Below are 23,388 nucleotides of genomic sequence, written 5' to 3'. Positions count from 1 at the left end.
ATGTGTTGTTGTTGCATTTAAAACCTCACCCCCTTTCAAAATTCCCACCGGTCATAGCTTATCTCACATCCCCAAATATCCACTCTTCCTGTGTATGATATGTACATTTGTTTTGCTTCAAATACAGTCACATTCAAAGTTTATTTCACATGGGACATAAAGAAAACAAAGTCACTTTATGTCAGATTATTTTTCCTTAAATTAAACATTCATTAAAATAAGTTCAGCTTGAGTTCAAGTCTCTTATTTCTACACTGTGGTTCAATGAAACCACTGTTAATCAGTAAAAATGGTGTTTAGTCACTGGAATGAATGCAATTCAGTACCATTTTAGGAATGCTTAGGTTATTTTTTGCTTTTGATTGGAGGAAAGAATGTAAAAGAACCTTCACAAGCATTGCAGTGAATATAGCAGAAATATTTAAAGTTATTAACAATTATGTACTACGGTAGTTTAAAGGCTTGTATATACTTGTAGGTTTATACTTGTATATACCATGGTATATACCGTGTATATACCATGGTTTAGCATGATGTGCGTGAGCCCCTGTGGGTTCAAGTGCTTCCCTTTCCTTCAAGAGGGTGAATAAATCAGGATTGAGTTTCTCCTGGCTTATCCTTACATGTGAACCAGGAATTGTGATTTACAATAAACTCTAGTTTGTTTCAACAAGCCAGCTTTATAACCCATGGCTTGAAGTTGGTCTTCAGTGAAAGCCAGGGATCTGTGAAAGGGTGGAGGTGGGGGTGTGAGCCTGGCACTTTGCACAGGCCCCTTTCTGCTCATTCATTTAGGGTTAAACTATGGCTTCTCACTACATGTGTATGTAGTCATTGACAAAGTGAAGCAAGTATTTTGCAGGAGGATTCAAAGCAATTAAAGTGCTCTGTCACCTTAGCACAACAAACTAATTTTTACAAAGAAATTGTTTGCAGGTAGGAAAGTGAGGGGGAAAATACATTGGAAAATGTGGGATAAATTATTAATAGGAAGATGTGTAAACATGATGCAAGCAAATCTGAATGAATGCAGGGTGAATGTTCATTGTAGTATATGAACCCAATAAGCAAAACATAGCAAAGACCAAGCATATCTAATCACTGTGTAATGTTTGTACAAGCATATCAGGATAAATGCTGAATAAACCTATTGTATGGAGGAGCCTGTAATGAATCTGTGTGAACATCCAACTTACAGGATGACAGATACTACTTGTTCTAATGCATGTCAACAGTATTGTTGCAAAAACATGGCCACTAAGCAACAAGAAAGCGGTACCTGCATGCTTAGGTGATGTTTGCACTAGTACAAAAAAATCAGGGTGTGGAAGGGGGATTCCAAGAAAGACTTAGAATCCAGTAGTGCAGATGTGCGACACGCTGGATTCACACTGCTGCTTTACTTTTATGATCTGTTCAAATCAGAGGCTGTGCAGCAAATGAGAAGAAAGAGGCAAGGCAACAGGTAGAAGGGGTTGTTGGAAGGAGCAAGGAGGAGACAGCAAAGGATAGACAAGTGAGAGTGGTAGCAGTGGAAGTGGAGGCAGCTGGGAGGAAGCAGGATGGAGGATGAACAACAGAAAATGGAGGATGAACAACAGAACAGAGCTTATTTTTGAGCAAGAGAGTTCTTCCCCTCTTCTCCCACAATGGGGCACCCCTTACCTCCAAAGTTGGCTGGGGGGCACTGGGTGAACCCCAGAACAGCATGTTGGGGAGGAGAGGGAGGTCGTTCCTCCTGGCAACCTGCTATGCGTTTATGACACTGAATTTCTCCCTTGATTTTTATGCAGTGTGACACGGTTTTATCTCATATACAAATCAGGAGCATATGCAGCAACATTTTTCAAAGCCTTTCCTTAGATTGTAGAAGAGAGACAAGGCAACTGCAATATTATGATGAAGTATATAGAAAACCTCCCAAGTTGCCAGTGGACCTTTTGTACATACTCACCTACACATAAAGTGGAGAAAAAAATATGTTAAAGGTGTTACTTTCTAAGAGTAATTAAAATATGTAACTTTGGGGAGTTGGGTTTTTTGTTTTGTTTTTAACACTCAGTCTTAATATAAATTCCAGTGGAAATAATGCCATGTATAGGAGCACCTGCATGAATGTTCACATTCATGAGGCCCCCACTCAAGAGATGATGGACACTGTTGGGACCAGGGGAGTGGGAGGAATATCTGGAAATGATTCCCCAATGTCCATCATAGTTGTTGGAGCTGACAGCAGCATCCATCCAGCAACGTGTGGCCAGGACCACTGGGTGTGTGTCCCCCTAGCTCCTTGCCCCCTTTATGTATGTGTGTGTCCATGGAAGTTTATTTTTACATGCACTTCCTAAATCAAGGAGATGGTTGATTATGGGTTAACTAATTGAGAATCATCTTCGCATAAAACACACTGCTGCAATATAAAATATGTATCATCCTCGGAAATATTCTATTGTCAATCCAAATAGTGCACAGACTAAAATGAGATAATTGGGAAGGTACCCATAAAGTCAGCCTAAATATATTATCACAAGTATATGCGAGATAATATTTGTTTTAAAAAGATTCTATGGCACTGTAAACTCAGTCTCATTAGAGACTGCATTTAAAAGGCTTATAAAGTTACTCATTAATGTTATCTTGTTGTATCTCCACAGCTTTTTCATTAAAGAAAATTCAGCAGAAAGCATTTTCTCCTGATAGCAGGAACCAATTTGCAATAAATGTTCTGGAAACCACTAGGGAAGCCATTACTGAGGTCTAATAAAAACAGACAAGCGTAACTTGTTCTATATTTTTGTTTCAATCACATACAGATGAGACCCCGCTCTCCACACCAACCGCAAGAGACAGCCTTGACAAACTTTCGCTAACTGGGCATGGGCAGCCGCTACCTCCAGGTTTTCCATCTCCTTTTCTATTTCCTGATGGATTGTCGTCCATAGAAACCCTTCTGACTAACATCCAGGTAGGCCTTCTTTGCAGATCAGTGTAAAACAATACAGATAAAACAGTCAATGAACCGTCAACAGTAATACAATCAGTTGAGCTTTAACTAGTTCATAAGACACTGGAAAATTCTTTCAGGAATTTCAAGTATTAAAGGCAGCACAGTAATCAAATGAGTTTATAAAACCATCTAAATGCAGTACATAAAATATGGCTCATAATGCTGAACTGATGCAGAGTTAGATGAAAGTGGCTCCAGTATTTTATCTAAAATGCTTTTTCTATTACGCAGTAATGATTTGTAGTGATCTGTTTAACTTTCTTGATGGTGCTAAATAGAGAAAACCTGCTAAAATAAATAGTTATTTTAAACTGAATTAATGCCAAGGTGGAAATGACATGTTAATCTATGGAAAATATGCCTTAATATAAAAGACATTAATAAGAAAAGCATTTCTGTTACAAATAAGCTCATTTCAGTACTATCTTCAAAGAATAGACTTCAAAGGGCATTACAAAATTTTCTGCAGATTTCCTTTGCAGCAGTCAGCTTGTCTATTGTATGTATACTGCAGTCTGACTTGAACATTATTCAGGGTTTTGACTAGCATATTACAGGGCATGCTAGCAAAGTTGAGATTAGGTGGAGAATAAGAAGGGGCTTACCCACAAGTATACTGATCACGCACAGGGCTGGTGGAATTTCTGCCACCACTAGGCTCTGTGTTGCACTTATCAACAGCAAAAATAAAAAAATGGAGCCATCTCATACTCCTTCCAGCTGTGTCTTCTGTGTATAAACCTTCAAATTGAATCTTTGTGAAAGTTTTTCCCAGTACAAATAACAGAAGAGAAGAAACAGTTGTTAGATTAACGAATAAATAGTAGCTTCAATTCCTTCTGTACTAATTTAATCAGGTTCGTTACATTTAGTGCTGAGTTTCCAAGCTTGGTTCAATCTGTTGAACTGTTAGAAACTTGTTCCACACATCAGGACCTCATTTATGCAGGTAGGCAGGAATATATCTAGAGCGTTAGTATACTCATAAACTACAAAAAAGTCATGTTATCATTTGTTTATCCAAAAACAGTAGTGTTATTCTAATCACAGATTTAATCAGTATTTCAGATATGGTGAAAAGAAAGCATGTCATGTGCAACTGATAATTTATTGATATATACAGAATATTCCATGTTAATGTCTCTGAAGCAATGATAGCAATCATAAGTCTGTTTTATTCCATACCACCATGATATTTTTAATGAGTTGACAGTTTAGAAGTATATCTATAGAGGTTAAAAAAGCATAATCTTATTATGTGTCTTCTCAGAAAAACATCTCATTGGGTTTGATGGGTCATTGCAGCCTAATACCTGCTTCTGAATAAACATGTATAGGATTTGACTGCAATGTGTGAAGAGTATGGTTTTGATCATTTCTTATGGTTTAGTCCTATTTATCATTTTCTTAGAGCTAAATATTACTGGAGCTTCCCCAGTAGGTTCACCCCAATTCTTGACTGCGGTGCAATAAGGACCGCTTATGTTCATAGGATGGTAAGTGGTGATTGTGCTCTGAGTCCGGGGCGAATTTCTGGCCCCACTTGACTGATGAGAGATGACACTCTGTCCTCCTCTAGCAGGACAGGTTGCTGGGAGGCTTGTAGTCAAACCGACCTATCACAAGCAAGCTGCATTTGAACAGACCTACTGTATCACAGGCAAGCAGGTAGTGGCAGGGCTTTGTGGAGGACCTGAGGGAAGACTTCCACCCCTGGTTTTGACTCAGGTCCAGACTGTCAGCTCAGTCAGACCTGGATTCCCCATCTTCCTACCCTATGTTTCATATGGCCCTGCACAGAGATGAGTGGGCAGGTTCTGCGTATGACCTTGTTATGGAAATATTTGGTCGCTGTATTGGGGCCAGAGAGGAATTTGCCTGCAGACAAATCAAGCTCGTCTGGAAGGTTTTGCTTACCACATAGCAATTGTCACAACTTGTTGGCAGATGAGGCATTGCATTGCATCCTTAGTCTAGGTGGGGTGGGGGGAGTTGGGAACTTGCATGAAGCAGGGGTACTCCATTAAAGGGGTCCAGGGGGAGGTGCCTCTGCCTGAAAGCCCAGGCGGGGGTCAGTGGGCCATGACAACCCCCCAAATGGCAACTTCCTATTTGGGAGAGCCTTAATCCAGGATCGACACTGCAAAACAACCAGCTGCCACGCTGGTTGATTCAGGGTAAATACCCAAAGCCTATTTACATATGTAATCAAAAAAGTGGTGGCCTGGCCCCCAGTGTTGTTTGGTGGTTCCACGCCAGTAATAGTGCTCTTTTCCAGAATGGTCATTTCACAGTATGACAGAAACCTGCCAGTTTACCTGAGGAGGAGGAACTCCTTCAAGGTTGGGGCTCTGTGGCTGCACTGGCAGGTCCAATCTGGTGCTCCTCTTGGTTCGCCCCTCTCCCCCAATGCCTCACCTGACCCCACTCCTAGTTAACATCCGTAATACTGCTGCTGGGATGCTTTTGTTGTAGCTCAGCAATTCAACTGTTACTTGAGTTTGAGTACTGGCTGTATTGAAGGCATGGACCCAAGTGCGCCATCCTCTCCTGATCCCTTCCACCTCTGCCTGTGCTAATCAGGCCATAATGTGCCATGCCTGAAGTGGCAAATATGTGAGTGTTACACACCAGGATCAAATCATGGTTTGCAGCCTTGACTTGGACTGTTATCCCATATCATAGTTTGCAAGTTCAGATGTCCCCGCAAAATTATGGTTTGATTAGACCAGGAAGTAATATATTAAGCCCTGCATATGAGAGGAAGGGGGGCCACTTGAAGTGACAGCTTTTCGCTCATGCACCAAATCATGATTTGAATTATTATTACGTATTCAAATGTATCTTCTGTGGTTGATTATATAGTCTCTGCAGCTCTGTCCATTTATTAGTAGGAAAATGGGGAATTTTTTTATCCATTTTTAAACTAGGGTTGGGTTGCAAGATTTAATCATAGATTAATCAGCTAAAGCTTCAAAAGATTATCTGTGCAAGTTCATTTTAATCAGTGAGGGCAAATTTTAATTGATGGACTGCGAGTTCAGGGCATGCCTGCTCTTTGGAGCCTAGTACTCACTGATATGGCAAACCTGAGCCCGGGGTCTACCTACGTCTTAAGCCTGCTGAAAAAGGCTCACATGATGAAATCCTTGTTCATACAGAGAATTTTCTTCCACTTTCAAAATTTGCATATCAAGCAGGCTAGGTGAAAATGCCATAACAAGAACAAGAATGCCATAATATGAATCCCCAGCAGAAGTGTGAAGTCCTATAAATAGGGCCCAGCTGAAAGGCACCCCTTTCATTTTGTCACCCCATCTGCAAGTAGTAAAACAGAGTGGAGTATTTCAGTAGCATTTGGGGAACACATTTATAGGCTGAGGCAAACTATATTCATTGCCCTTGCCAAGAGAAGAATCCCAGAGACCACTGACTGGTAGTCACCCTTTTTTCACCCAAATCCCCTAAACAGTAGCATGTGAAGTAAGGGGTTTTGTCGGGGGTGAAATTCTAGCTGTCATTTCAACCCAAATTATAGGCATATTTCTTGAATTTACCATGCCAACAAGAATTAAGCCGTAATGCTAGTTTCTTATTTTAATACAAAATGGAAAAAAATAACAGTAGTATTATTTCCCCTTGAGTAGCCACTATTGTTCAGTGCTATGGTTCATGGGGTCACGAAGAGTAGGACACGACAAAATGACTAAACAACAACAGACTTCCTTTGATAGCTTAAAATGCAGTTATATTTATGTTTCGACAATTCTTTGTAAATTTATTTAAATCTAAGCAATTAATTAATGGAACAATTGATTCAAGTCATATAATTGCAAATAGTTGCCAGTACTCTTTTAAACTCAAGAGTTGTACATTATGAGTCAATGAATGAAATAAACAAAGCATTTTAATAATCATAAAAATCAGATGAATTACATGAACATGAGATTTTAAAATACAAATAGATTTGTTCATGAACAAAATGGTTCTTCAATTAAGAAAAAGTGTGCAAGATGAAGTCATGTATTAAAAAAAGCAAATGATTGCATTTGCACTTGGGAGTTTCCTGTACTGCAACAAGATATGAATATTGCAAAATAATTTGCAAGCATTAGATCAAACAAAAGCTGCAATTTAGCACCGACTGTATTCAGTACCTTTTTTATCTGCCTTCTGCAAACATTTATGAGAATGACATTCTCTTCACCAGAATGCTAATGAGAATGGAAAGTTACAAGTAGTTGGGTACATCTATCTTACTTCCTGTGTATTTATGTTGGTTGGCGTACAAAATATCCATGTGTGAGTTATGACAATGAAGCAGTCAGAGAACAGAGAGTGAACAGAGAGTTCAAAATAACGTTTGGTAAGATGGCAAACAAACAATCCATAAGCAGAAGTATTTTCTCTAAAGAGTTGGCTAGGCAATTTAAAATCATGAATTAACACCACCCCCCCAAAAAAAATACAAAAATACAAAAGCAGTCATTATTAATATTATGTATTTCTAGGAATTTATACTCTGCCTCACAATGTGTGTCCATGGTGGATTACACCAAATAAAAAATACAGCATATGGGTGGATTTCAGTGGCTATTGTTCTGCTGACAGAAAATAATGTTTTAAATTGTTTTTAATATTGTTTTCAGGTAGTTGGATGTTAGGGGAGGGATATAAATAATAAATTATTAAATTATCTGGTAGGGGCACACTGTGCTTCTTCTGGGGTAGTTTATCCACCTTTGGTTCCCACCCTGCACTCTGATCTCGCCTGTGGCTCCTAGAAGCTGCCAGCATGCGGCATTGGCCGGACGTCAGGATCAGCTTCAGCTGGCCGACTAAACCAGATGAGGGTAGTGGATGGTGAGTTAGGCAGATTGAGCAGACGAGACCAATAGTGGGCCCTAACATCAATAAGGCAGTTTCTGCATGTGCAACACATCTAGGAGAAGTAAAACTCTGACCCTAAACTTCTGCTGCCTTGCGGGAGGTAAGGAGTAAACGCTACACAAATGTGGAGTGGAGTCCCTAAGACAGTTGGATGGTGCCTTGTATGCCTACTTCTAGCAACTCCTGCAGCCAAGCTGGTGCCAAAGGTCTTGCTCTGCTTTCCTTTGAACTACATCAGTGAGACAGTGGACAGCCCAGGACCTCCAGACACATAGCCCTGGCTTGCACCCTGGGTAGGTCACTTCGGTGCCGCTAACACCATGGTTTGACTTCATCCCCGGAAGTGCACTCCATTGTTTCTCAAGACAGATGGATGGCAACAGTATGTAACCCACTCTGGTACCTTAGGGAGGAGGGGGAGGAGGAGGAGAAGAAGAAGAGTGAAAGATGATTTTTTTGGGAGGGTGGAGTTACAGAAGATTGCAGGTAGTGAAGAAATGGCCTAAAACTGCCTCCTTCCATATTCCACTTGCAGTTGACTTGCATCAACAGTGTAGCACCCATTGGATACCACTCTTTATGTACTTTCTATATTTAAAACTCTTCTATTCCGCCCTTTAAGATTTCTAGGGTAATAGCTAATAAAAATAAAGAAAAAACTGTGAAAGGCAGGGATAAAAACAACAATAATGAAAAAATAGATTAAAAGGGTATTTTGCTTACATGGGTAGAAACTCATGGGTATTATGCCCAGGTAAATTACTAAGATGGTAGCCTAAAAGACAGAGGTGTGGGTGCCCATTTTTACACCCACCTCACTAGATACTCAGGGCCGTCTTAAGCATATCCGGCGCTGTGGTGCAAAGATCCCTCAGGCACTCCCCCCCCCCCCTTTCCCAGAGTTGTCGACCTTTTCCCAAGTCTCTGCGGGGAAACTGCATGCCCGCCAGCCATATAGTTGGTGGGGCACAGCTTCCATCCCAAGCCTCTGCAGGGATCACTCTCCTCCCACTGAGGCTTGGGAGACAAGCTACATACCCGCCAGCCATATGGTTGACAGGGCCCAGCTGGTGGGCAGAAGCTGCGCAGCTCCCCCACTCGCTGCACGCCCAGTAAGCCCAATAGGAAAGACGGCTCTGTAGATACTAAAGAACATGGGGGACAAAACGGAACCATTTGGCATCTAATGGTACTAGTGCCAGGTGGTCAAGTATAAGTCCCCCAGTGACTCCGAAACAAGCCCTGCAGGTAGCAGTGAATCTGCTATATCTCCAACTTTTCAGCCCAGAGAACAACTCCTAAGACCAGGCATCCCCAAACTTCGGCCCTCCAGATGTTTTGGACTACAATTCCCATCTTCCCCGACCACTGGTCCTGTTAGCTAGGGATCATGGGAGTTGTAGGCCAAAACATCTGGAGGGCCGAAGTTTGGGGATGCCTGCCTAAGACAATACCGTGGTTAATGATATTGAAAGATGTTTGGGGTCATTTGCCTTCTGCCCCTCTCCTGCTAAAGGTCATCAATCAGGACAACCAAGACTTTTCAGTGCTGTAAACCAGACTTGAAACCAGATTAGCTGCTGGTAATATCTCCCAGTGATTTTGATAGGTTTTCTATGCACAATCTCTTTCCAGATTGGGATTAGAGAGTTTTGTACAAATGATACAGCCTTCTTACTTTAAAAGAAATATGACTGTTGGTTTTACTACCATTGGTCAACTTCACTGTAAGTCTGTCTCTCCATAAAAGAATATATTTCCCTGTGTTGCTGTCCTGGGCAGTAATCCTACACCCATTAGGCATTTTAAATGCTCTTGACGTCAATGAGAGTCAAGCAAGCTACTTGCGCACAGTGTTGTAGTCCTAGTTTGCACGGCATTTTCAATTGTTTGGCAGCACATTGATTTAATATCACGGAAGATGATTAGCCAAAGTGTTTTGTAAAATCTTTTTTCAATGGGTCTAGAGAGAATTCACACAAATCCAAACAGCCCAGAAATTACTACTACTGTATTGTTGATGGCTCAAAGGCATCTGAGGGTCCTAGGGGCTAGGTTATTTGCCCCCTCTCTCATGCTGCTACATTGACTATAAGTTAATACCTATTATTTCAGAGTGCATCACATTAGGATTGCCATTTGCAGCAGTAACATTTTTGCATACGCATCAATTTGGCTCCAAGTGTAATATTTTGGCTGCCCTGCTGATGTGCCGCATATAACTTCTAAAAATGAAAGTTCATTTCCATAGGTTGTAAGTTGTCCCTAGTGGGTTTCAGAGCCAAAAATGCTAATATTTTTCCAGACATAATGAGCAGCAGTAGACAGTGCATTACCATTAGAAGCATTAGAAGAAAGTGTTTCAAAAATATGTTAGGGGAATAGGGTGGATGAGAAGATATGGTGCTGAGGCCCAATGAAAACGTAACATGCTCTTAGCAGCTTCACACTTTGCAAAGGTGCTTAACATAAAATTACACCCATCAGTGTTGCAGTTTAGCATTATTCTCCATGTTTATCCATGATTGTTTCATATTTAAAGAACAGCAAAATATTGTGTTTTGTCAGCCAAGGACAATAATAGTTTAATAGTAATTTATTTTCCATTGCTACTGATAATACAACCAATCAACACGTTAAGTGGTGCCAACATTGGCATCTTGCTAAATAAATCTCTAGGCTTTGCGCTGCGAGTACATCTTTCAAAGATAAGTCAACAAGAGCAATCAGAGCAGAAAATTAGAATTTGGTATGTTAGAATTAAAATACAGCTAAACTAAAGTTTTAATTGGGGTGATCTAAAAGGGCACTTGATGTAATGATCTCTTTCATTTGTTACTAATTGTTTGTTCCTGATGAAGAAGAAACATGTACATGAATGTTGCTGATTGAGTAAAGATGGCAGTTGCCATAGCAGCTAGGTTTTATTGTTTAACAAGAAGGGATCGTCAAAATGTAAAGGAGGTCTGCTTGTGAGCTTTTGCGTTTACTGACACTTTTGCCACTTTTTTTGTTATAATACCACATTTTTTGAAACTATGATATCAAAAGAGATTACCTAAAGAACTGTACTACTATGTACGGTGCGGCATTTAACCCGGAATGATTTCTGTGTCTTTGTTCTTCTGGAAGCAGAATCTCATTTACCTGCAGAGTGCTGAAGTGCCCTCTGGGATTTCTGACACAAGTCTCTCCCCATCCTACTTGGGAGATGCCAGGGATTGAAACTGGGAACTTTTGCATGCAAACTCTTCCATTGAGCGATAGCTCCTCCCCATAAAAGCGTGTGGCATGTTTCTATAAGTTGTATGTTTCTATTGATTCATAATAAAGGTATCAAGAGGTTTTGTACTAGTTCTGTTGTTTCCCTCTCCACAATGCTGCAAATGTGCTATGATTTGATAACATGTTATAAATGTACCGGGCAGTTTACTATTGGGATTTTACGTAGCTAACAAACATGGATTGGGTAGCCTAATATTTCAGAAGTTTACTCCATTGAACTTTGTCTCCCAACAGGGCCTGTTGAAGGTTGCCATAGACAACGCTCGAGCTCAGGAGAAGCAAGTGCAGATGGAAAAGACAGAGCTGAAAATGGAACTTTTCAGGGAACGAGAACTGAGGGAAACACTTGAAAAACAGTTGGCAGTGGAACAGAAGAACAGAGGTAATGATAATAGAAACATAATCATTTATAGGGTTCATGTGTTATCTCAGTTTTCCAAAGATACCCTGCCACTATTCACATATGACTTGCCTTGGTTCCCTTGCACAAGAGTAACTGCCAATGATACAACATACAGTTTCCTATAAATACCCTTTTTATCTTTAAAAGGTTCCACACAGAAAATTACATTGCTTCAATGCTCAGTGCAAAAATTTCACTATAGGTTTTAAGTGTGGAAATTTTCCTTGTCTTCCCCACAGTATTGACAGTAGCAAGGTCCAAAGGAATTCACAATGTTTCAGACAGCATATCGTGAATATGGATATATATAATTTGATGTAGGTCAATTTCAATTCCTTGGCTATTTCCAAAACACGTTTCTAAAAAGAGATATTCAAGTGATTCCTACTGAAATTTTATTATTCCACTTTAGGACCTGACATTTGGTAGTTGCACCTCATAGGTAAAGGGATAAAGTTAGTTTGGAATCATGACACCACAACTGGGGCTAGGTAATCTAAATAAAGTTAATGACGAGCAGATTGACATCCCTGGGAAGATTTGTAATGAATCCAGGAGAACTGGATTAATTGACCAGATGTTCACTGGACAACTGAAAATTAATCATTTCCCCTGGATTAATTATGAATCGGCCAGGCCCCCTTTATGTCTGATGAAATCATCAGGCACTCAAAAGGGACATGGAAGCTTTCCTGGACTCTTGCTGACCAAATCAGGCCCTCTTCTTCTCCCCATTCATGTGTTCTCACAGGTGTTGTGGGCTTAGAAAGGAAAAGCACTGCTAGGGATGGTACAGATTGTCAGGTGGCACTAAGAGTTCCTGCACATAGCTGTTGATTCTGGACCAAAACCCAAAGAAGAAATATTACACCACTTCTGGAAAAAATGAGACTCTATAGGAAGGAAGTATTGCAGTTTGGGGAAGGCCTTACTATGTGCCCTTGCTGTTCAAATTGGGTTGTTTGCTAGCATGGTCAAGAGAATACTCTTAGGTAATCTTAAAAGCAAATTGAGGTTGCACAGCAGAAACCCTGGGTGGATGATCATAACTTTTTGTTAAACCTCATTCACCATTTTTTTAATACTGTAGTACCAATCTGCTGCTGACATTTCGTAGACCCCCTTTAAAGATCACGATAGCTTTCAAAATGATTCTAGTTTAAAAGGGGGAAATGGGTTTTAGTAGTATCACATTCCAAAACATAGTTTAACAAAACAAAACAAAAACACTATTGGGATGCATTGGTCTTCACAATGTTAACGAAAGGGAAAGCAAAAGAGAAATAACAACAACAAAATGCCTAGGTGAAATACTGGGCTCATAGCAAATAATGGAAGGGGTCCAATGTACCCCAATAACTTAAAAGGATTCTCTCCCCCACCCCCAATAGCATTATTGTTGTGGGGTTTTAAAAAATAATAATAATAATAATTTCTTTTTTACCTTTTTAAATTCTTTGTGAGGTGGGGGGTGGGAGGGATGTTTAGTCAGGTTTGGGAATTTGTTTAATTTTGGCACATTTGTAATTTTTATTGTTTTTGGTTTTTATTGTTTTACTGTGTATTTGTGTGTGTGCTTATATAGGTTTTATTTTGTTCTTAAGGGGAGGGGTCAGGGCTGCCTGGGAGTGGGTCCCAGCCAATAAAATGGCTGGGGCAGGTTCCACAGGGGTGGGGGGTGCACTGGGACAACTGATCTCAGTGATCATGGGTAGGAGGAGTAGTTATGCTAAGACCAGACCATGTCATTACCGAGGAGGCAGGTTTAGTCGTTGTCTGAGGACTATCCCTGCCTCCGGGTCTAGACCTGACCAGATGGATACTGGAATCAGCAAGGGATACCCACATGACCTGAAGGTGCTGCTGTGCAATGCCAGGTCAATGATTCATAAGACCACTGCCATCCATGACTTGATCGTGGATGGAGGACTTGACCTGGCATGTGTAACGGAGACCTGGTTGGATGAAGCAGATGGGCCTGTCCTTGCTGCTGCTGGTCCACCAGGTTTCTCTTACGCACAGCAACCCAGGCCTTGTGGGCGGGGAGGGAGGGTTGCAGTAATTTTTAGGAAGTCATTAGTTTGCACCAGGCGTCCTATTGGGAAGACCCAGTTCTCCGAGTGCATGTTCTGGAAGTTGGGCAATAGAGGCAGTACAGGATTCCTTCTGGTGTACCGACCTCCCCGCTGCACCAAGGATTCCCTGCCCGAGCTGCTTCAGGTCATGGCGGATGTTCTCCTGGAGACACCTAGTTTGGTTGTCCTAGGGGACTTTAACATCCATGCCAACACAACCTTATAAGGAGCCACTTGTCTACCTGCTGTCACAGGGAGGTGCGAAAGGGCACAATTTTTCTCCCATGTGCTATTTAATGTCCAGATAAAGCTGCAGGGAGAAGTCATCAGGAGATTTGGGATTCACCAGTCTGCTGATCATGCCCAACTTTATTTCTCTGCAATATCTGATTTGGGAAAGGCCTTGTATATCCTAAGCCAGTGCTTCGATGCATTCATAGGCAGGCTGAAGTGACAAAATCCTGACAAGATGGAATTGTGTACAGCTCTGCCTGGGGCTGCACATTTTCTGAAGGAGCAGATGCATAGTTTGGGGACTGCTCATAGGTCCATCACCATCAGTAGAAGCCCAGGTGAACTCAGTAGCTAAGAATGCTCATTTCCAGATTCAGTTAGTGTGGCATTCACAACCGTTGCTGGACAGGGATGCCCTGGCCAAGTTGCCGTAGAGTGAAAACTTCATAATTAGACTACCGTAATGTGCTTTATGTTAGGCTACCCTTGTGTCTGGTTTAGATGCTCCAGCTAGTGTGAAATGCAGCTATTAAGGTGCTTATGACTCAGCTAAATAGCTGTAAATAAAACCTTTTAAATGTGTTGTAAAGTGCAGTATACAAATGTGACACTAGAGGACGACAGTGAGCTATGTCAAATTCAATGTGTTTTTCAAATTATTTTTTTTAAAGCATTTCCACAGTGTTTCTTTATATGTGTGTAGATTCCACCTCTCTGGGTTGAAAAAACTGCACTGGCTCCCTGTGAGCTAATGAACCAGGTTTAAAGTTTTGCTGACATCTAAATCCCTAACCAACCTGGGACCAGGATTATTTAGTGGACTGTTACAGACCAAGCTGATGTTCCAAGGAGAACCTGCTGGTTATTCCATGACCACAGGATTGTCACATGGTGACAGCACAGAAGCAGGTCTTGAAGATGTAGAGACGCCTCTACCTCTATGTTTACCAAAGAGAAGGGGGAAAATCTACTCCAGTGCTCTTAAAGTGTTATAACCATATTTTTTTTTTTTTAAAAAAAAGAATTTATGATGCTAAAGTTTTCCCTCTTCTGTTTTTAGAAATTGCTGGAGATCCCAGTTACCTTAGGCATATGGTAGTTCCACTTACTGATTCATATCAATAGGGCTCCCCCTCCCACCAATATTTCAAATAGCTACTAGGGTCCACCCAATTACAACTGAAAGGCTAAATAGAACTTTTCTCCTTAAATCTGTTTTGATGCTATTGTCCAAAGTATTATGGACATTATGATGATGCATGACCAAAGTAAGCAAACACAACACCCCAAAAGTTAAAGTCTTTTGGCACCCTAGCAGATCAGATCAATGAAGCTGCCTTCCAGGTAAACCTGTTAAGGATTGATAAGTTGGGCTTATAAGCAAACAGCTGAGCTAATGAACTAGTAGTAAAACTTCATGTGCTTTGAACAGCACAGGAACCTTATATAGGGGCATTATATACCCTAAGCTGCTTACGAGTTATGCTTCATGACATGTTTACTTGTCTCATTTCCTTTGATTTCCATTTCTATCCTCTAATTAGTGACTGTTTTGACTGTAGAGTCTACTATGATTGTAGTAAAACTAGCATCGTATTTCTGAAGTGGTTAGGTGCACAGCAAAACATTACTTTCTGTGGCTACAAAGGATAAGCTACAACAAACACATAATTCAGAAAGCAACCTGCGCTTTCTTTGTATTCATTTAGGTTGTTAACAGTGTGGTTATAATAAAACATTAAACCACAGAGCTGCTCAAGGTGCTTCGACCTCACATTTGAAATATAATAAGAACTTTGTTTGTTTGCCATATGAATGCTGTTTCTGGCACGGTAGGAATTACATTCCGGCTTCGCACATGTTCTTAAAATGGTTTTGCACCACAAGGACCTCTGGTGTTGGTGCATCTTTAAAAGAGCCCTTATTTTATAAATCCCATCTTCATTGCTGTACAACCATACATCTGCCTGATGTTTGACTTGACAATGAGCACTGTCCTGCTGTAGATGTCAGCATGATGTACACTCTCCTCCTGCCTGCTAGAGGGAGGGCAGCAGAGGGCAAGAAAGGCAGCTAACAACAGTTGCCCAGAGAGGAGGAGGATGAAGGTTGAAAGTGGAAAGTTAATAGGCTTGGGTACCTTGGAAGGAATTCAAACATGTCACAGCTGATGAGGAATTTCTGAAAGATTACACGGGCTTGTCTATCCCGGTAGTTTATGCAGATCCAGGATGGAAAATCACCGTGAACTGGAATGCTTCCAGGAGTGAAGCAGTCTGTCACCTGAGCTCAACTCCATTGCAAACTCCACCTTGTGGAAGAGAAAAGAACAAACAGCTATGAACACGAAAGGAAATATTAACCTGCGAGGAGCTTGCATAATTGAGAAACAAAAATGGCAAGCATGTGAAAGTGTTTGGAAAGGCAGGTTCCAGATGAGATGTTCACTTCAGGTGACGCTATGCAGTGTTTTGAAATCCACTGCGGCGCGTAATGCATTTGGGTTTTTAAACAAATCCTTTACCTGCTCATTAAAACTGCTTTAAGCCACGGACACCAACCCTGAAGAGCTGGATTGGTGTGTCTGTTTGCACAACTTTAGCAGAATGCCACGTAATAATATAAAGTCAATCCAGGGAAGATATGCCTCATTATAACTTTTTTCTGGTATAGAAAACTGGACCATGAAAATTGATCTAAGTGCACTATTAATAAATGATGAGTACATATATGTAATATTTTTTATTTAGATTTGTCATAGCTATTAAGAATCTAAAGTAAATAAAGTGTTCAAGTCAAGGTTTTGGGGTTGAACTTGAATAGATTTTTTTCCATGACAGCAATAATTCAGAAAAGGTTAAAGAAGGAAAAGAAAGCCAAGAGGAAATTGCAGGAAGCACTTGAATTTGAAACAAAGAGACGAGAACAAGCGGAACAGACACTGAAACAGGCAGCTTCCACAGATAATCTCAGGGTCCTAAATGGTAAGAAGCCACCTTTTTGCATTTGTTAGACTAATGCATGGTTCAAGTAGTGTGATGTGGAAACGTCATATCAGAAAGAGAGTTGGTGGTTAGTTCCTCCCAACTGCAATAGAGAGAAAATAGCAAGCGGTTTTTCCTCTGTATTGCAATTTTTAAAATTCTATATTATTGGGGGGGATTAAACCAGATGATTTTATTAAATGCTTTGAGATGTCAGCTCTCTGTTACTGACTCTGCTTTAAACATCTATTTCTCATTAATCGTGCTCATTGAAAAATTATTGTGCTGGCACCCAGTCATTGTTCAACATTAAAAACAGGGCAAAGGTTGATTGTATTGTAATTCAGGACTTGAGTAACAGGTTGTAAAAAGAGGGTTTTGAGGCTCAAGTGAAATATGTGTCAGCCTTACCTTTTTGTGCTTTTAGACTCTCTGACCCCAGAGATAGAAGCTGACCGCAGTGGGGGCAGAACAGATGCTGAAAGGACAATACAAGGTAGGAATTTGCAAAAGGCTATAAATCTAGATCTTACTATATTAGTTTTTCCTCTGCTCTAGCCCGCTATTCAAGCATGCAGCCTACCATCTGGGCCACATCAAAACAAGTTCATACAAGGTCAAGTTCATCTGGCTTTTTTTTATAGAAGAGAATTCATTTTGCACTGATAGATTTCCTTTAAATTAGCAGGTCATTTCTGTTTATATAATGCAATTAAAGATGAATAATTAATTTGCAGAACTGCATTTAGTGTGGCTAAGATGAATGTATTTTTAAAGTGTTTGCCACCACATCTTTATGAAAAAGACTGCTTTTTCAGTAAAGGTAGAAACAACAACCAGGTAGGTAATCTTCAAGACAGAAACATTACAGCTCAGTGACTGGTAAATGCTTTGGAATTATCTCAAGTGGGGCAGGCAGAGTTTTTATGTAACAGATCCAAGGAAATAAACAGCAAACTATGATCCTATACTTCAATAAGTGTCATTTAATTAATTAGTTCTTACATATAACTGATGGTACAACTGCACCCATATTTGCAAAATATTCCATGGCTAATTATTTTAAGAGATGGATAGATAAATACATTGATAGCAAACACACACAAAATTAATAAAGAGCAAATTCTGAAGGTTGCATTTATTTTATTCTATTTGTGGTTGCTGATGTGCTTACATGAATACTGAGCAGCAAAAAATAGCATTTATTTTCAATTTTAAATGAAGGTACATTCTTCAAAGACAAGACTAAAATGATTAGCTGAAGTAATCTCTCTGAGATGCCTTTCGTTTGCATTTTAAAGTCAATCACTCTAAAAATTTCATTTGCTGTCTTTTAGTCTGCTATTGAATCTCATATCCTAGCTCCTCTAAGGTGTTTTGCATGCCATTGTACTATAGGAAAATATTCAAAAAGATAATAAGCAACACATTTATTAAATGCATGTCAAAAAAGAGGGTACAGGAAGCTTATTTTCACACACCAGGAAACTCAACCCAAGAGATGCCATGAATTATTTTGTGAGGTGTGAACTCAATAAGGAAGCAGCGACAGTACTTAGGTAATGAGTGATCACTGATTGGACTATGTAGACTACAAAATCTGAAGTGAGCATAACTTAACTACCTGCTCGTCTGCCTAATAGGTGTCTTATTGCCCGAATTCCAGAAAATTTATAAATACTATATTAGCTCAATGACTCTTCATTTTTTAAAATTTTATTATTATAAAATAATATTATGTATGAATGCTCAAAGGACATTATTATTATTATTATTATTATTATTATTATTATTATTATTATCCCTCCCATCTGGCTGGGTTTCCCCAGCCACTCTGGGCAGCTTACAGCATATATAAAAAAACATAATAAAACATCAAACATTAAAAACTTCCCAATATAGGGCTGCCTTCAGATGTTTTCTAAAATTTGTGTATTCCTTTATCTCCTTGACATATGAAGGGAGGACGTTCCACAGGGAAGGAATATCATCTCATGAACTTTGTTTCTTGTTCTCCTGTTCCAGAAAAAAAAGTTTGGCCACATTTCAATGAAGAATTAAGCATATTGAAACCCATTGACCCCAATCCAGAGAGCGTTAGTCATTCTTTGGAATTCAGAAGGAATTAACTTGTCTCAGTGATTCAGGTGGAACTTAAGCACAAATAACATGCTTTGGTTTTAACTCTTGTGTTTGACTAAGAGTTTTTAAAAATGTCTAAAATACATACACCATTTACAGCAGTTTTGAATTCCCAGTTTAGTTATCTTTCCTCTGTGTGATGTTCCCTACTTGAAGCCATCTTCACAGCCAACCCCTAAGCATGTTACTTCAGAACTAAATTCAGAGTGGTGTAGTTGTATCTCTGATTAGTACTGAGCAGACAGACTTGGATTTAAATCCTCATTGGGCCTTGAAGGCAACTAGTTGACCTTGGGCCATTCATTATCTCTAAGACTAACCGACCTCATGTGGGGCCATTATGAGGGTAAGAGGGAGAACCATATGCACTTTGACAAGCAGCATCAGTGAATATGATACTCTCCAACCTTTGACATTAGAAGGATGCTTGGGAGATACTTGACCACATCAGAGAGATTTGAAAACGACCTCATGCCTTCTCTAGGTTATTATAATCTAGGAGGCTAGGTAGAAAAGCGCTTCCATCGTCTCTTTGTCATAAATATATTCAGCATGGAATAATGGGACATGTGTGTTATTTCTCTTGGCTATACATAAATCAGAGTGCTGATAGGACAGCTGCCTATTTACCAAGAGTCATTAATCTTTTGGTTCTGAAATACTGAGTGTGTTAGGGAAGCTTGTCAAAATGAAGGAGGCTTTTCCTCGCCAGTAGGTCTTAAAGATTAGGGGAGTTCACAGGGAAGAAAAGGCTCCTTCGGACACTAAAGGCCTTGGTTTTAGTGATTTAAAGTTTGTGTTCGACCCCTTGAACTAGGAGCAGTTGCGAACAGCTAGCCAGTGCAAATAAGCTGAGGCAAAGCGCGTTTGATATGATGCCTGGGTCCAGTTACTGTCTGGAAACGGGCTGCTGTGTTGTGCTGTAGTTGCTGATTCTAGAGATTGCCCCATAAAGAGCACAGAACAATAAATCAAAACAGGATGTGTCAATGCTTTCGTCGCATTAGGATTAAGTTTGAATGTAGCTATCCTTCTGCAAACTTCATTTCAACGGGTACATAAAGAGCATACTTAATGTGCCACCCCTTATAGGCGATTGGTTGGCTACTGTGAGATACAGGATACTCGACTAGATATTCTTTGGGTTTGACCCTTCAGGGAGCATCTTATGTACTTAACAGACCACTGCAGCATTTTGATTTTAGCATTTTCTAATAGCCTGAAAGTTTAAATCCTATTGAACATTTGTACTGAAGTTGATGCAAGCAGTGACATGGGCAAGTCTAATTTCTACAACACTGTATAACAGGCAAAGGAAGCATCTCCTTCCATAATGGCTGGTTAGATGGCATGTAAAAAGGTCACTTCCCTTTGTTGGTAGATGCACCATGCAAATAGCCAACCTCATGTCTGGGGGCATACCCAGATACCAGCATAATGACACCAATTATAGCACCAGGCCAGGAATAGATTCCTTTCCTCCGAATCCCAGGAGCTGGGAAAGTAAATATTATATACAGAGGGGAGGTTCCGTAACCCTGAAGTCAGGTGATATAACCAAGTAATGTTTCAGAAGCCTCTGTGCTTTAGAACCTGACGGGAAGCAAAACTGACGGGAAGAGTTAGAGGAGTCTTAAATCAGAAAATATATGGAGAATGGAGAATATTTAAGGATTATTTAAGATTATATTGTACTAATCCTGCCATATTAGCAGAACTTGAATGATACCTGTAAGTGAAAATAGGTAAGATTTTTTTTTTACTAGATGGAAATGATATAAAAGAATATAAAACTGTGCAAAAAAATAACAATGGTACAAAGTGTAATGAGACGATTGGAAGTTTTATATCCAGAACTTTAAGTGTTATTCAAGAAGATGTTCTTTTTTGTACATAGCTTTTTCTTCCTAGGCAAACCAGGAGCTGTAAACCATAGACCAAAGCTTGATTACAGATCATGTTTTGGTCTGGGAAGAACGAAACCATGAGCCCAGATTTGGACAACATGCTAAGCCAAACCTTGGGTTAGCTCAGGCATCCCCAAACTTCGGCCCTCCAGATGCTTTGGACTACAATTCCCATCTTCCCCGACCACTGGTCCTGTTAGCTAGGGATCATGGGAGTTGTAGGCCAAAACATCTGGAGGGCCGCAGTTTGGGGATGCCTGAGTTAGCTCAATGCAGAGCAGCAGCAGAATCACTGGAGGAGAATCTAGGCAGTGATAACCTCCTCTTTGGGAGCCTGGGCATTGCTTGCTCACCCTAAGTCAAGATTGCTTAGCATTATATGTCACTGAAAGCTAAATAATACTGAAGAATTTAAGTGGTGTCGTTTAATTCATATTACATCAAATTTCAGTTATTTGGCCCACAATTTAAACCCTGACAGAGTTATTCTCTTTGTCCCAACCACATGAGAAGGAGTGGAAAGCAAATAGGTTGGCCAACTTTTGCCAACTTAAGTGAATCAAGGAGTTTAGATGGAGGAGACTATGTTTTAGACAGGTTGGTTAGAAGCTGTTAACAAGTGGCAGAGGTTTAAACCAAACTTTGCAAGGAGCTTCCACTAGCAGACATAAGAATTGCTCAAATAAATCTTCAGCCACTTGACTGAAAGAGTAAACGGAATTGTTTTCTAAACGGATTTGCAGTCCTTTTAATCTATTATTAAACAAGTCTAATGAGTATAATAGTCTGAGTAAATGAGCATTTGTTTGTGTGCAATTCTTCTGCAACATACTTGTCTTATAGTTGAAAGCTACCCTCTCTTTCCTTTTAAAATAAATAAACTAATAAAACTGACAGTGATATTTATATTGTACAAAGAAACATACTCTAGTTTTGAGAAAGAAAAAGTTTATACGAAACAAATATGCTTAGCAAACCTGACAACAGATATAGCCTTTATAATCACAAATAGGCTGCCTGATAGCTGCTCAGTTTGGATTGTCTTATTACACCTCTTATTTGGAGAAAATTCATAGTATTCCCAAACTAAGTGGGAGTCTCTCTATTTTCATGGCAGCAATCTTGTTATATAAGCAAAATTTAGCCATCTCACACAGAAAGCTGAAGATCTTAGCATTCAAATAAAATAAAAATAAAAATTCCTTCCAGTAGCACCTTAGAGACCAACTAAGTTTGTCATTGGTATGAGCTTTCGTGTGCATGCAAACTTCTTCAGAGACACTTAAACAGAGGTCACCAGATCCCCACATATAGTGAGAGGGTGGGGAAGGGCCGGACTGTTAAGAAAATGCAGCCATAAACAGTATTTTGTGGGGATCTGGTGACTTCTGTTTCAGTGTATCTAAAGAAGTGTGCATGCACACGAAAGCTCATACCAATGACAAACTTAGTTGGTCTCTAAGGTGCTACTGGAAGGAATTTTTTTATTTTGTTTCGACTATACCAGACCAACACGGCTACCTACCTGTAATTAGCATTCAAATGTTATTTTAAAATAAAGGCAAGTAACTATCAAACCGTGTGTTCCTGTGTACTAGAATTGGCTTGAGGAGCGAAGCAGAGCTGCAGCAATAGCTTCCCATCAGCATTACTTGACAAGAGTGGGAGGACCAAGGTGGCAAGGTCTGGGATTCATGGGCCCACCATTGAAGCAAATCTGGCACTCCTACCAGTATGCCCATGAAGCTCCAACCTTGCCCTGCCACCTCCCAACTCCTGGTAAGCTGCAGTGATTCCACTGCCTGGAGGCTATTACTGAAACTCTACACTACCCTGATGTGCTTCATTTTCAAAAACTTACTTAGGGGTGTAACAGCACCCCTGGTGGCCATTCACTTTCAGGAGGACCTATCCTATCACCAAATAGCAGCCGCCAGCCGCCAGCATGAATGGACAGCTGCTTCAATCATTTGTGGAGGTGAATTTTTTTTAGCCCCACTGAATTCAGTGACTTGTTTTCTGAGTATGCATGGTTAGGATTCCACTGCTAGTCCTTTGATATAACAAATAGTCATCTATCAGAGAAATCTGAAATGCAAATAGTTTGAAGGATCAGCCATCCCACTCTAAAGTGGCTGTGCTCATACATTCTTAACAACTCTTGAAGCGCAAGAATTCACATCAGGTTCCATACCTCAAGCGCAAAGATGCAAAAAGAGAACAGGTGAGCTGAATTGTAAATGTCCCTCCTTTAATCAAAACAACAACAGTCATTGATTAATTAATGTATAAAATATTTGTAGACCACCCCTCATAAAATATGATCAGGGTAGTGTACAACAATACACACACACACACTTTTAATATGATGCAGGGCATCGTTCTTTGCATACCATTTTAAAATGGAAAGTCAGAACAAGCTAATGCTAATATGAGGTGTGGGTTTTTTTAAAAAAATATG

The 23,388-nt window shown here is 40.1% G+C and overlaps 1 protein-coding gene across 13 annotated transcripts in view; it reads left to right on the top strand.

Moving 5' to 3' along the window:
• DACH1 (dachshund family transcription factor 1) overlaps nucleotides 1-23,388 on the top strand; it is a 321,117-nt gene that overhangs the window by 273,199 nt on the left and 24,530 nt on the right. For all 13 annotated transcript variants that reach the window (XM_060273322.2, XM_088667469.1, XM_035114319.3 and 10 more), the window contains 4 exons: nucleotides 2,814-2,965; nucleotides 11,417-11,564; nucleotides 16,735-16,878; nucleotides 17,306-17,374. In XM_060273322.2, coding sequence (XP_060129305.1) covers nucleotides 2,814-2,965; nucleotides 11,417-11,564; nucleotides 16,735-16,878; nucleotides 17,306-17,374 — 513 coding nt within the window. The remainder of the gene's footprint in view (nucleotides 1-2,813; nucleotides 2,966-11,416; nucleotides 11,565-16,734; nucleotides 16,879-17,305; nucleotides 17,375-23,388) is intronic.

This window comes from Zootoca vivipara, chromosome 4 (genome assembly GCF_965207765.1).
Source record: "Zootoca vivipara chromosome 4, rZooViv2.hap1.1, whole genome shotgun sequence".
Lineage (NCBI taxonomy): Eukaryota > Metazoa > Chordata > Lepidosauria > Squamata > Lacertidae > Zootoca > Zootoca vivipara.
The sequence above is the reverse complement of the archived record's forward strand: the minus strand, read 5'-3'. Positions and strand labels throughout refer to the sequence as shown.